Genomic DNA, 14,183 nt, shown 5'->3' with positions numbered 1-14,183 from the left:
GGCGAGTGAAGGCCATACCTTTCTGCACTGAGCAGGTGAGTTGCAGTTAAGGGTGGTTTGGAGATTCCTGTTAGCATGCAAGCTGCACGTTAAAAGTGCAAATACACACGTGTGGTGAAATATATATCTCAGGAAGAGTCAGTACCACGTTCTTCAGCACTGTGTGAGTGTTCTAACCGAACTGGGTGACTGGTTTGGGTACTGTTACTTTCAGTATCCTAAATGTCTGATTTTCTCCTGAAATAAGAACGTTGCTGGAGGTTTTACAGTGACTTTGGGATGAAACGTAGCCTGCAATGTGCATGGAGGAACACAGACATCTCCACTGCCACACAGTGCCGCTTCCTGTGGTCATTTTCTCCCACTTGGCCAAATTTATCCACTGGCCTTACAGGTCAGAACACGAGAAAACCCTTCCCAGAATATTTAACGTGCTGAGAATTGTTTATGCATAAAAAGAGAGCACGAGACCTTCAAGAAATGGATTTCCCTTAAGTTGAGTGATAGTCAAGGGCTCAAGGTCATTTTGAACAATGCTTGCCCCTTGTCAAATCTTCTCCTGGAGCCAATTCTCATCTCTGCTTCAGTACAGAGATGCTTTACCTGCTCAAACAGCTGTTTTCCTTGCCAAACAGGATGTCAACACTAGCAAAATGCCTCACTGAAGAGTAGAGGAGCGTGGACTACCAGGCTGGGAGAGCGGCTGCACGATTCTGGGCGCTGAATCCTGAATCCTCTGAGGCTGAAATTACATATTAGGAAATTACACAGTAGCTGAGATAACAGCTTGCTGTTTACAAAAAGGGAGGCTTCTGCTCTTTAAACCCTTCACCCACCATGCACTCTGGTCCTGGGTATATAGAGTGCACTGGCTCTGGCATGCCTCTGACCCTGTGCTGAACTGATTCACCTTGCCACAAAGGCAACAAGAGCAGTTTCTTGCCAGGTAGGTGAGGTTGAGCTGGCTCAGCCAAACTTTACATATAAGAACACTCTGAATGGGAATGTTATAATTAGCTTAAGCTGCTCTGGCTGAGCACCGTCCCCTAAAAGAAGTGGTCCCACCCTCCAGTCTATCCCTTGCCAAGGGTTCCTGCTACTTCCACACATTGGCAGGAAGCTGTTTTTATTTTTATTTTTTCCTGAACAATAAAACAACTAAAAACAGTTTTCCCGACCTTGTGCCTGCATGAGGAAGGCAGTGAGAGCAGCCAGTTGGCAGTGGGAAGGCTGTGGCACACTGCGCCTTGCTTAAAGCTACTGCAAAACGCATACTAACTGGAGTGAAATCCTAGTGAAGGCACAGCAGCCTCCAAGTGTCAGGTTAGCTGTGTGACTTGCTCATTTGATAAACAGCATGAAACAGACAAAGAAAGACATCAAGACCTAGGAAGGTGAAACTTCACCAGCACACTAGAGAAACCAAGTGGAAGACTTAGCATTTTAAAGCACATCTAACTCATCTCTCCAGGCAAACTCCTATTCTGGTTGGCAGTAGCTCTCCAAGCCTGCTTCTCCAGTTACACTCCAGCAATTCCATTCTTCCCACCTGATTTTTTAACTCCAGTGGGGTGGCATTTCTTCTGTGCAACACCTACTTCACTTCTCATCTCTGCTTTGACCTGGCGCTTGATAGAATTCTGCTTATGAAAAGATATCAGCAGAAGAGGTGACTCACTAATTACAATATATGCATCTTTTTGAGGCTCTGAGCTTTTCTGGGGGAAATGACAGGCTATAAACTCTGAAGACTTCTAATGGCCCTTGAAGCAGGGCAGCCACGAGGTGGCACGCTGAGCTTTCACTGCTGTGCCTCGATGCTCTAAGAGCAAGTTAATCAAGAAAAGCAAGCAGGTCTTCAGTGGAGTTAGGTAAAACGTCATTCCTATTAACATCCATCCGCCCTGCAAGTGCAGCCTTTGATTTCCTGATAAACGGCTGGTTGAAGTTATTGTCATATGATTGAAATAGATCTCTTATGTCACTCAGACTAAGCAGCATGTGAGTCATGCTTTGCAAAAAGCAGGAAGTTTGGCTTTGTTGACACAAGTTTTTAACACAGAGAAAATTATGCTGCTGTACTGCAGTGTTTGGCTTAAGGATTTCTGAAAAAGATTATCAGTCGATCAGAGAAATACATTTCCAAAACAGGAAAGTAATAGCTTTTAGGTTACAATTATTATTCCTTATGCTGCAGTGGTAAAGGGGAATCTAGAAGAAAAGACTCGCTTGTAAACTGTTGCAGCCTCCAAAAACAAAAGGCAGAAATGGGCAGACTGCTGATCTGGGACAGGGGGATGGGAAGAAATACAAGACAAGGAGTTAATACACGTGGGTGTGGTAGGGACACTTGCACAAGGCTGTTGCTGCCATAAGCATAATAAACCTTCAAGAACCAGCACAAAGGTAAAAGTGGTGGCCTAGTGAAGTACGGAGATATATATCCTGCAACTTGCAGTGGGTTATTTTGTCATTATCATTGCCTAAGTAGCTGGAAAAATAGTAGGAAAATAAATGTGTTACTGCAGAAAGCATAGCACAATACTAAGATTTGGTGTAAAATCTATAAAGGAGTCTATAAATAACAATTAGGAGATCTTCAGAAAAAAGAAAAAAAAAAAAAAGGAGTTCATCTGAGTGGCCAAGGAACCACAATTGCAAAATCAAGAAAGAAAATACCTTGGGGGCTGGAGATAAATAGCCAAAATGGAGGAAATAAAAAAACATTGCTATAAATGAGAAGTGATGGTAAGCAGAGCAGTTATTGGAAGCAAAGCGCATCAATGGAAATCCATAGCTGGCAAGGCTGAGCACAGCAAGAATCCCAGAAAAACTCTCCTACAGGCCCATTACTGGATGAACGTGATTCAAATGTCAATAATGATCGCAGAAGCCTTCACTGAACATTTATGATCTACAGCAGGAGGACGTGTGGGTGAATTACGTTAACAGCGATGTGGAGAATTTCGGTCCATTAGTAATCAGTGAAGCTCTTAGGGATAACTGAGACCCAGGAGCTGGAGAAGAGCTGGCTGCCAGGATCCTTCGTGTTCCTCCTCAGTAAACCTAGAAAGTCCAGGGGGAGACTCTAGAAAGCGATGAAGAGTGCCAGGACAGTGCGTGCCTTCAGAAAGGGCAGTGGGTGATGTACAGCAAACGTGGAGGTAAGAACTGCTGGCCAAGTACCAAATAATGGGGCCTGACTCAGTTCTAAAGCAGTGAGCGATACTTTACAGCACATGTTAAGGAAAAAGCGGTGTAATGCAACATCACTTCGGCATCTATTAGACACTGGCCATGCAGATGTTCCTGGTTATATACACGTAGACGGTTATAACGCGCAGTTATATACACGCAGATAGATGTTCGTGGCTGCATATCCACGAATACAGCCACTCCTAACGGGATCGCTCCAGGATCGCAGCCACCGTCAGTATTTTCATCACTCATTCGGAGGGAAACGTAAAACCAGCGCCTCACGCAGCGCTTCTCCTGAGGGAGCCGTCGCCACCTTCCCGCCCGACGAGCCCTTCCCGCCGTCCCCGCCCAGCCCACACAGACATAGAGCCACGTCTCCAGAGCGGCGGAGGGCCGGCCGGGAAGGGGCGGGGCCGAGCAGCCCGGCTCTCCAGTCAGCGACACATGTGGTGGCGCCGCCTCCACCAATCCGCGAGCAGCTCGGTGAATCATGCGCTTCCGATTGGCCGCGCCTTGAAAGGGAGGGGACAGAGCGGCGTGAATCCGATTGGCCCGGAGGCTCTGTTGACAAACACCTCTTCCTCCCTCCCTCCCCCTCAGCTGAACCAATGGCAGAGAAGCGGCGGGCAGAGTGACGCGCCGGCGGACCAATGGGATCGTTCCTCGCCGCGAGGGGGCAGGGTGGCGGCGACGGCGGTGCCGGTACGTGGCGAACGGGCGGGGCGCCGGGTGCCCATTCCGCAGCGGCGTTTGCGGCGTTGGCAGCGTTCATGCCCTAAAAGCTACCTTGAGGCGGGGCCCCTCCATGCGGGGCCCTCGGTGCCGCAGCGCTCTGGCCGCCCTCACGGTTCTCGTCTTGCTGGGAACGGCGGCGGGCGCTGAGGAAGCTCCGCAGGGCCATGCCGCGGTGGCGGAGGCCGCTTTCGGGCTGGGGGCGGCCGCCGCCGCTCTGCCGGCCGCAAACGCCGATGTGACGGTGGAGGACGACGTGGCCGCCGCGCCGCTCGGAGAGCAGGAGGCGGAGGGCAGCGGGGAGGCCCGGAGCGGCGGCAGGTGGGCATGGAGCTGCGTGAAGGGGACCGGGGTTGGGGTGAGGGCGCTGCGGCCTGGTCCCGCCCTGGGGACGGGCTCTTAGTCTCGATGCCGTGGGCTGGGAGGGAGGAGAAGCGAGTGGGGACGGGGTTGCCCGATGGCCAACTTTGAGAGCGTTGAAAGGGAACGCTTCGTGACCACAGGGAACGAAAAGCTGCGGCGGACGGGTGGCTTTAATGAATGACTCAAGCGCGGCGGCTTTGCTGGGCTGTTCGTTGTGTGCTAGGGAATTGGCTGAGAGCAGATGAGGTGATAAACCACAGAGTCAAAGGAAGAAGAGCGTGACTTAATGCTTCCTATACGTGAGAAGCCCGGAGCTTTCTGCTGTGTACCCGAGCACAAAACTGGCTGGTAACTTTGCGTACTGTTTTGTGTAAAGCAGATCTGTTTGCCTGTCAGCAACAGGAGCCATCCGTTTGTGTTTCAAGCCGTCAAAATCCTGTCTAGTTTACTCAATTTTCAATATGACCTTAATTTATTTACCACCGAAAGTACTTAGAAACAATTGTTTCTGGTCTATACCTATGGAGTCGAATGGAGGTGCACCAAAGATGTTCAGTCTGACAATTTAAGCCTAAGATTAAATGTAGGGATTCTCTCATTGATTATCTCATTGGGATAGATTTGCTGTTGTCAAATCATGGAGCCATAGTATTTGCCTGCTTTATTTTTTTCATCTGTATTTGTGAGATGGCTATTCCCCTGAGTTAATTGTTCTTCAGCTACAAAATATCCCTGTAATGCAAACAAGGGCTGAAAAAAAACCCTCTTTAAACTGTTTTCGCTGTAGGCAAATAAATGTAACTGGTTTTGAGGAATTTTTCTTTCTTAGGAGAAAGCAAATATGATGATTGCTAGTTTGCTTTGCTTACAGTCGTGCAGGTTTTGAAGTTGGAGTAGACAGAGTTTGACACATTCTTGTAACTTGTCCTGCCACAAATTGCTTTTGTTTTTGAGTCCAAAATTAGGATTGTGGGTTTATTTTTTCCAACTGAAGCAAGAATAGCAGTAAATATTGTACTTAAGCAATTATATGTTCTGCTTTCTTTTAGTAACAAAAAATAACTCATTGCTAGATATAATTCTTTTGCACAGCAGAAGTGTGTGGACAGGCCAAATCAGTGTTCTGCTGTCCTGTTGACATCTTCCCTTTATGTCTTGGCCCCTTTCTTCTGTTTGTAGGTAAAAGAGACTTTGCTTACATGAAGTAGAGCAGAGCTGAGTTCAGGCTGCCCTATCTCAAAGACTGCTGTGCTCTTCTTCATGGGAGGTAGCTAGGGGTTATGAATCCCAGGAGAGGCCTTCTATAAATGTGTGACAAACCCTTTAATGGTCTCTTGCATAGTTTTGAGAGGGAGCATTGTAACTGCACTTTAATAACAAATCAGTGAAAGAGGAGAGGAAATTAGAAAACAGATTTTCAGTTGATTATAGAGACTCCTTCAGGATGTGGTGTGTTTGAAGGGGGAGTATATTTGGATGTTTTCTCACATTGGTATCTTTGTATGCACTACTGTACTGGTCGTTTGCCTGAGTCCTTCTGCTGGCCATCTGTAAGGATCCAGGAGAGATGTTCTCCTCCTCCATTACCTTGTTCATAATGTGCTCTGGATCTCTAGCTAGAGACAAGGTGAAACCACGAGTGTCTTTTTACTGATGTTTGTTTACCAGGAGGCTGGAATCAAGAATACTGTTATTTCAGGAAGGATATTAGGAAAAATTTCTTCTCAGGAGTGGTACTGCACTGGCGCAGGCTGCCCAGGGAAGTGATGGGGTCACCATCCCTGGAGGGGTTCAAGAGCTGTGGAGATGTGGACACAATGGGCTGGGATTGGATTTGATGATCTCAGAGGTCTTTTCCAACCTTAATGATCCTCTAATTCTATTTCAAGTATGTCAGTGACCGAGTACTTCAACTGCGATAAGCAACAGCTTGCAAAAAGATGTATAAAACCCAGTCTTTCTAACCTAGAATAAAATTTCATTTTCTTAACCATATGCTGCTGATGTAAGTATTTGGCATAATATGCTACAGTAAGCTTAAGATAGCACAGTGGGGCGACAGAAAGGAAGTGGCTTACCTGTCTCTAAACTGAGTGAAGCAGTCTCCTGAAGTAACCACTTAAATAGATTGTCAGACTGTTAATCTCCTGCTTGATCAGAACACCTGAAAGTTGGGGAAAATCTTCTATTTTTTGTTGTCACCACTTCATGCTTTCAGTACTGCAAACAACAAGCAGGTGGAGTTGGAAAAATGGACTTTGTTTCTCAAACTGTTTGCTGATGGAGGTAACAAGTAGTGCTGCAGCACCTAGAAAGTGTTGGGGGCTTTTAGGGTAGGTACAGAGGTTCCCTTGATTGAAAAATTTAAGCAAAAATTGTGTGCTGTTGGTACTGAAGTTCTCCCTGAAGGCGTGTTTTTTAAATATTAAAAATGAAAATAAAAAATATATGGGCCAAACTTAAAACTTAGGTGCAGTTACTTTATGATTTATCTGAGGACATGATGTGGGTGTAAGTTCAGAAAGTTGCCACGTTGGGTGGCAAGGCTTCAACGATGAGGGCTCTTGGGGGGAGGCTGATATCTGTATCTGGTAAGGAAAGATTGTGTGAAAGGACACAGAGGCATAAAATATTCCTTACTAAGGTTTAATGGAAGCAGGAAGAATTAGAGAAATGAGGTGGGAAGGAGGCATAGCACCCTGTGATGTTAGGATCTGTCCTTTCTACTGCCCTAGGTTATCTCCACAGCTGTGTTTCTACCTTCTCTTTCATAACCAACTTCTCAGCTGAATCAGTGTGACATTAAAATAGATCCACTTGGGATAATATGTTTTATGCTGTGCCAGAGGGCTTCAGATGAACTGTTTTACCATAAAACAATCAGATCGTGTTAAATGTGCGTCTGAGGCCTTTCATGTCTGAGCACTTCTTTAAGTGCATGAGAACAGTCTCCTGCAGTCCAGTTTATTATTAACGCAGTCTTGATTTCTGCACTGTTGGAATAATTACATGTACTCTGTTTATAAAAACACATGTATTCCACTGTTCAAATATTTGCACATCTGACACTTTTCTTCCATCAGTTTCTTAGTTTAAGAATGTATTGCTTGGCCACCTTTGGAAGTAAGGGCTGCAGTTATTTTTGCTACAGGTTGAAGATGTATTTAGTTGCTCACACAGGTAAGTAAGTAGCAACAATTTCCCCCCCTTCCCACCCATGTACCAACCTGCCTATCAGGCTTATTTGCACAGTTCCTCGTTCTCACTGAAACCATTGTCTATAAAAAGTTTTTCTGGGTCATCAAATCCTGCTGCCCTCAGTGTAAGCTGTCTGTAAAGAGATCAGACTACTCCCACTGCCTTTGAAAGTCAGTGAGCTTGCAGCAAGCCACAACTGCCCACAACTCCCTGGTCTTTTCTGGTCAGAGCAGAAGTTTCAAGGAACTAAAAAGACAGTTCAAAAATGTTTCGTGGGTGTTCTAGCTCTGTGAATTGCGTTGGTGTGTGTGTGTATGTGTTTTGTTTGTTTTTAATTAAGATTAGAATTGCTTGTTCTAATTGGACTGCAACGTAGGAGAATTGATAAGCTTCAGGCACTGTAGAAACCAGCAGCTGCCTTGCTGTTGCCACGCATTTCCAGATAGGCTACTTAAAGCTTAAGTGGCATAAGTCAATTTGCTTGCTTTGTTGCCTGTAGTGGCTGGAGGTTTCTGGCCTTCTGTGTTTATCTTGGGTGAGACTTCTTTGTTTTAGGACACTTAAATCTCCCCCAGGATTTCCTTGTTTCATCCAGAAGCACTGAAAACTTAGTTGTGGCTTAAACCAGTATGCATTTAAAAAAAAAAAAAGTTACTTGATTTATTCTTTCTGATTTCCTTTGATTTGAAAGGACGTGTTAAAGATCTCTGTGAAATCAATCAGATCTATACAGTTCACATAAGTATTTTTAAAGAGGAAGATATCATCCAGTATTGTTGTGGTAGCACATGCATGTGTTACCAAGAAATGACCAAGAAATCAGCTGTGTCTCCTTGAACTGAACTCTAAGCACATCTTACAGCATATAAATTAGTTTGATATGCAGCAACAGGCTTGTATTTTCTCTTCTCATTGATAGAACTAGCAAATTAAATGCTGCTTTCTGGCACACATTGACATGGGTTTGACTTAACGCAGTGGGAATCTAGCTTTAGAAAACATCGAACTGATCGGCTACCTGTTGCTAGGGTTTTGACTGCGGATGTTTCCACTTGCAGATCTCTAGTAATTATCAGCACCCTGGATGGACGAATTGCTGCACTGGATCCTGAGAATAGTGGGAGAAAGCAGTGGGACCTGGATGTGGGGTCAGGTTCTCTGGTGTCATCCAGCCACAGTAAACCCGAGGTAAGGCTTGATCTCTCTCCTGACTGTCTTCTGAAACAGAACTATCAGTAATAAATTGAATACTGTTTCTTCCATATTTAGTATCTGTTAAATAATGCAGCAAAACTAGCATGGACAAAGTTTGACAGCTGGTCTCAAACTTTTTTTTTTTTGTGAGGCTTACATCATGTTGCTGTTTCAAACTTGAGTGGGCCCTACTATTGGCAGGGTTGATAACTATCAAATTAGGTGATGTAACCGGGTTTGGGAATTGCTGACTGGAAGCAAGTTACTTGAAATTTGAATGGAACAGAAAGATCATCTGCTTTGTATTACTAGAGTGTGTTTTGGCAAGTACTGTCATTTCCTTTTGTTGAGGGGGAAGAAAAAAGTCCTTGCGACTTAACAAATGAACAAAAGATGGTTTCTTATACTAGATAAGCAGCCTGCCTGTGAAATAGAATGTATTAGCAATGGAATAGAGCACTGAAGGTCACCCTGAAGGACTTAGTGGGGAAGGGTTGCATCATTAGTCACAGATAGCTGTAACAAGGAAATTTAGGGAGTTAAATTCCTTGTTTGGTGCCATTTCCTGCATCAGTTTATGGTGCTGGGGTGCTGGCAAAATGCACAGTCCTTCACTGTCACCAATGGTTGAAGCTGATAACCAGTCCTACGCCATACTTTTACATGAAGAACACCAAAGAATGGAAGTTCAATAAGGGGTATTCAGTCTGTATAAGTGTGGTTGCTTGTGGTTCCTTGTTATGTCTACATGACCTCTGTTGAGAGATCTGGTTTGATGCTGTGGTTGTTGAAGGGTAAGAGCTAGTAATAAGCATCTCCATCTGATTTCAAAGCTGAAGTGAACATTGACCCATATTCCCTTGTTTCTGAGAGACTTTTATTCCCAGATGCAGTTTTTTGATGCTTGCTCAGAGATATTTTTGTTTATATTCTTTTGTAAAAGTAACACTGTGGAGAAGAACTTCTCCAAAAATGTGTTCTACAGCAGAATTGGATAATATGAAGACTGTGATGAGCTTGGTGAAGAGGAACGTGTCCAATAGGAGCTGTCATCCTTCCCAAATACTGATTGTACCAGGAACTTTAAATATTGGCCTGTTACCAGTTGCTGTGATGCTTCAGATTAGGAACAAAAATAGAACAACCATGTATGAAACACTTGAAATCTATACAAAGAAAATAATTTTTTCTTACAAACTAAGACAGGAGTTCATGGTATTTAAAGACATCAAGAATTCTAGCATATAGTACTGCATGAGTTTTCTTACAAATTAATATTTTTATGACTAAACCATATTCTTTTCATGCGGTGTGACATTAGAAACTGAAGATTGATGCCTGAACATTGAGAATTGTACTTTGTTCATGCACTGTTTAGTTCATTTCTCTGGCTACAAGTTAGTAAGCTATGGGCATCCCTTAATTACAGTTTGAGTGTTATGTATATGGGGTATGTTTAGATGGGCTTCCAAATTGTTGTATTTTTGCATCTGTGGTCAAAGACAGTAATGGCTTTTGGCAGTTTACATGCAGGCCTTTAGGGGATAACTGGTAAAATTAGAAGCAAGTACAAGTTCATTCTGACTTTTTAGAAGCTGTTAAGAATTATGAATGTAGGCTGTTTAGAAGAGTGCTTGTTTGAGACATAAAATTTACCAAAAACTTAGAGTAGTGAACATTCCACATTAACTGCACTGAAATATTTCAGTATTTTAATGTCAGTTTTCAGCTGTAAGATTCCCTAGTGAATCTATGGGCTACTTGATGGAATATCTGGCCTCTTTAGTGTTGTTGGGCCATCTGTATTTTGAGTCAATATCTTAAATTCCCTGAGGTCTCAAAGTTTGTCCTCTCTCCACTTCAGTGTTTCCGTTCTGATTTGGGCATGTGGCATGTTTTACTCAAAGTAACTGCTGAGGCCTTTTCTTCCTCTTCCAACATTTTTGAGGTAGCAAGTTCTCTCTGCTTACGACCACAATATTGTCTTTTGCGTAGAGTGGTATAATTATGCATGTTGTTTATCTTCATCTCGCTAGAAATGGCAGGTGGCAAATTCCTTTTGCATTACATTTGGAGTGTTACTGTGTTCCTTCAGAATGAGGGCAGTGTGTGCTGCTGTGTCTCGATTCTTTCTGACTTTTCTGAAACTTTCAGCTGTGTTGGGTGAGAACACAATGAATTCCAAGTCCTGGTGCCAGAGTATTAAATCCATTTCTAAACGTGTTTTAGGAAAAGGCATGAGGGATTCAAACTTTAATTGTTTAATAGAACTGTAGTTGCTGCCTTTGCTTAATTGCAAAGTGTTAACTTGTCTATTTGAAGCTTGTGTGTTAATTAGGAAAGTGAGAGAGTAAAATTTCAAATGTTCCAGCAGCTCTGTCAAACACTTCAGATTTTGAAACTACTCCTTACGACGCCAACAAAAAGAGTTCTTCGTTTGTCATGTGAACAGATCAATTAGAAAGGAAAGTCTGCTGAACTACTGATTGTTTGTCTGGGTAACTAAAATAGTAAAATTCTTTGTCTCAAAGCTCCTATGTACATAACCATGGTCAGTGTGCCAATGCTGCAGATGCATGAGGTTGCATTTCAGCCTCGTGCATCACAGCTTTATTTCCTTAGTCACTGTTAAGGTGAGAAACTGCTCTCTCAAAGCTGTACATAAAGTTTGCCTGCTGAAGTTCAGGGTGAAGTCACTGAATCGTACCTTTTCCGCAAGTGAACTTAACTTTGAACAAAAAACATTTACTCTTTAAATTTAAACTTTTTAAAGAATATACCATCTGTAGTTAGAATACATTTTGGAGAGTCAACCTGTTAAAATTAGAGCTGCCTCTCAAGCAATGGAAGTGGTTTATAACACATTGTTATGAGGCTGTTGTCATGTACTAACAAGGGCGATGTGTTCTCTTATTTGCATAGCTTCATACTGAATTGCTTAATGGGATTCTGTCTTTCTTTCATGTGTTATCTGTTACACAAGATGAATTAGTGTAAGCTGGCAGTGTATTCAGTTTCTGGCCAGTAAAGGTGAGTGTGACAAAGGGTGGCTGGTGGAGAGGTGATAGGAGGCACATTAAAAGATGGATCATCCATAAAGATACTACTGTGGAAAAGCTGATAGATTTATTTTTTTTCTGGTGTGGTAAGAAAGAGAAAGAACAAGCATCATACTCCATTGCAGTGATGTGAGAGTAGCAGCTTAAAGATTCATGACTGAGTTGTTTTTTCTCTTTGCTGTCAGGAATACCGCAGGGAGTTTAGCCCGACAGAGTGGCACCAATTGTGTTTTCAGTGGCCCAGGTAGAGTGTATACAGGAATGTACTCAATAAAAGTAACTTGGTCACAGTTCTGTTGTTATGGACTAATCTCTAAGTAAGAACTGTTTTCTTTTGTTTTTAATTGGAATGATTTGAGATTGAGACAAAAAAATAACATTTTAGCCCCAGGACATGACATTTGTAGGAGCCATGATAAACACAGCACTGCATACAGGAAAAATGGAGTAATGGGTTTATATATTATAGCAAAATTTACCAACACTCTCAGCACTGTAAAAGTCTGTTGTATAGCCACACAAGATAAGCTTTGCTACAAACTCAAGGAACTGTGAGATCTTTTGTTGGACCTAAAAGTGGCAGGTCGCTGTTTGTTTTATGGGATAGCCTGGGATTTCCTTGAGAGAAATGCAGAGATGCAAAGAAGTCTTATACTGAAATCAACAGAAAACTGATTGTATTGTATGCAGAGTGGATCTATGGATATCTTCAGCAGTTTGTTTCTTTTTTTCTCCTTTGGAGAAGACAAGACTGCTGTGTAGAGCAGGCAGTTGTGGAGGAATTTCAAGGTCTCCAAAGCTCTGCTAGGATTTAAAGGATTTAATGTACAATATAAATGTTTTGGAGTTGTTCTTATTTTTTGCATTAACTGTGTCATGAACGGTTTAAAATTTTCTATGCTTTTGGAAAAGAAAAAACAGAAGGAATACAAATGTGTGCCGTGATGCCATTAAATATTTGGCATTCACTTTCAGGTGCCTGGACTTTGATCCATGTTGGATAAAGCATCTGCTGCACCCAGTCCTGGGCAGAGAAGGGACAAGAGTTATCCTAGGTTGTCCTGGGAACATGAGAAAAGATTCAGCCTCACTCATCCTTTGCCCTCTTACATTTCAGCGTGGAAGAAATTGCCAAACCCACAGTGAAGCAGGTCAGGGCAAGGCAAGAGGTCAGCATGCCCTCCGGGGTCCTGCTTGTGATTTCTGGATTCTCTTCTGTGTGTCCTCAGAGGTTAGGGGTGGGTGAATAATTTAACTAACTGCCTCTTTGAAAGAGAGATCTTATGACATCAGCTGCAGGAAAATCACACCCATCACTTACAGCACCCCTGCAGCAGCATTTTATTAACCTGAATTGAAATGAGGTTTTCTGTTTGGCCCATAGTTTTCTAGTTTAGTTAGTTTTCAATTAAGTCATTCTCTGTAAATATCATCCAATGAAAAGCTGAGATGTGTTTTTCGGGTATGGGTGGGGAGTACTTCAGACTGTCAGTCATGCAGTCATGTTTGTTCGAGTGCTTTCACTTAAAGGGTTATTATATCAGCTTTTGACTAGAGTGCTGAATGTTATGAATTTCTATCAAACCTGTACAAATCTTTCCTGACACTCCTAGCAGTCACTGGATAAAATAAAAGGAGGTACTTTTCAATCTACACAAAGCACTGAGAAAATGGCTGTCTCTGCTCTGGCTTTTTGCTTACAAGCAAGTTGCTCTGCCTGGCTCACTAGGGTTAATCTGAACTTTGAATGTATTCGTGCATCTTAAAACATCTGGTGCGGGACACATCAGCAACAGAAGCAATCTGTTCTGCTTATCACTTGGCTTTGTGCACAATTCAGGCTGCTTGCAGGAGCAAATGCTGTGTAGTGAGGTCTGTCTGCCACCCACAGAGAGTAAGAAGTTGGTCCTCTATGGTTCAGAGTATATGCAAAACTCTGAAAAACAAAACTGTACTCCGGAAAGTGAAGAACAAAAATGTTTTAAACTTCTAGTGATGCTGCAAAATTGTTTTCCAGCTGTTCTGTGTTGTAACCAGGTGCAAAGCCCCAGATTGCCACTCAGTTCAAGTAGACAGAGTATGTAAATCAATTGACTTGTTATTCAGGTGAGTAAAAACATTTACATTTTGAAGAAAACTTATTTCTTGTCAGGTAAAGTGATAGGCATTTCCAAACAACTAAGAAGTATATTAGAGTTCCTTGTGTCCTGTAGTTCTCTTTTTTTCTTCTTTTTTTTTTTTATATGCTACTGGGATAGATGCAGGACCACCAAATGCTCTGGTTGCTGGAGGTATCATTCCTCTGGAGGAAGGCATAAGCCAGTTCTCCATCATACATCTTGTCTGTAATAGAAATGGAATTAAACTGCACTGAATGAAATACAAGATGTGGGGATTGATAACGACAATTTTGTTGAGGTTAGAGGTGATCTGTTTATA

The 14,183-nt window shown here is 42.9% G+C and overlaps 1 protein-coding gene across 1 annotated transcript in view; it reads left to right on the top strand.

Moving 5' to 3' along the window:
- The first annotated feature begins 3,932 nt into the window (after positions 1 to 3,932).
- The window catches only part of EIF2AK3 (eukaryotic translation initiation factor 2 alpha kinase 3), a 37,403-nt gene continuing 27,152 nt past the window's right edge, over positions 3,933 to 14,183 (top strand). The window contains exons 1-2 of the mRNA XM_065735936.1: positions 3,933 to 4,251; positions 8,550 to 8,679. Of these exons, the coding sequence (XP_065592008.1) occupies positions 4,004 to 4,251; positions 8,550 to 8,679 (378 nt within the window). The 5' untranslated portion in view covers positions 3,933 to 4,003. The remainder of the gene's footprint in view (positions 4,252 to 8,549; positions 8,680 to 14,183) is intronic.

The sequence above is a fragment of the Cyrtonyx montezumae genome, unplaced genomic scaffold (assembly GCF_038088225.1).
Source record: "Cyrtonyx montezumae isolate F1298 unplaced genomic scaffold, pur_monq_1.0 scaffold_2, whole genome shotgun sequence".
Lineage (NCBI taxonomy): Eukaryota > Metazoa > Chordata > Aves > Galliformes > Odontophoridae > Cyrtonyx > Cyrtonyx montezumae.
The sequence above is the reverse complement of the archived record's forward strand: the minus strand, read 5'-3'. Positions and strand labels throughout refer to the sequence as shown.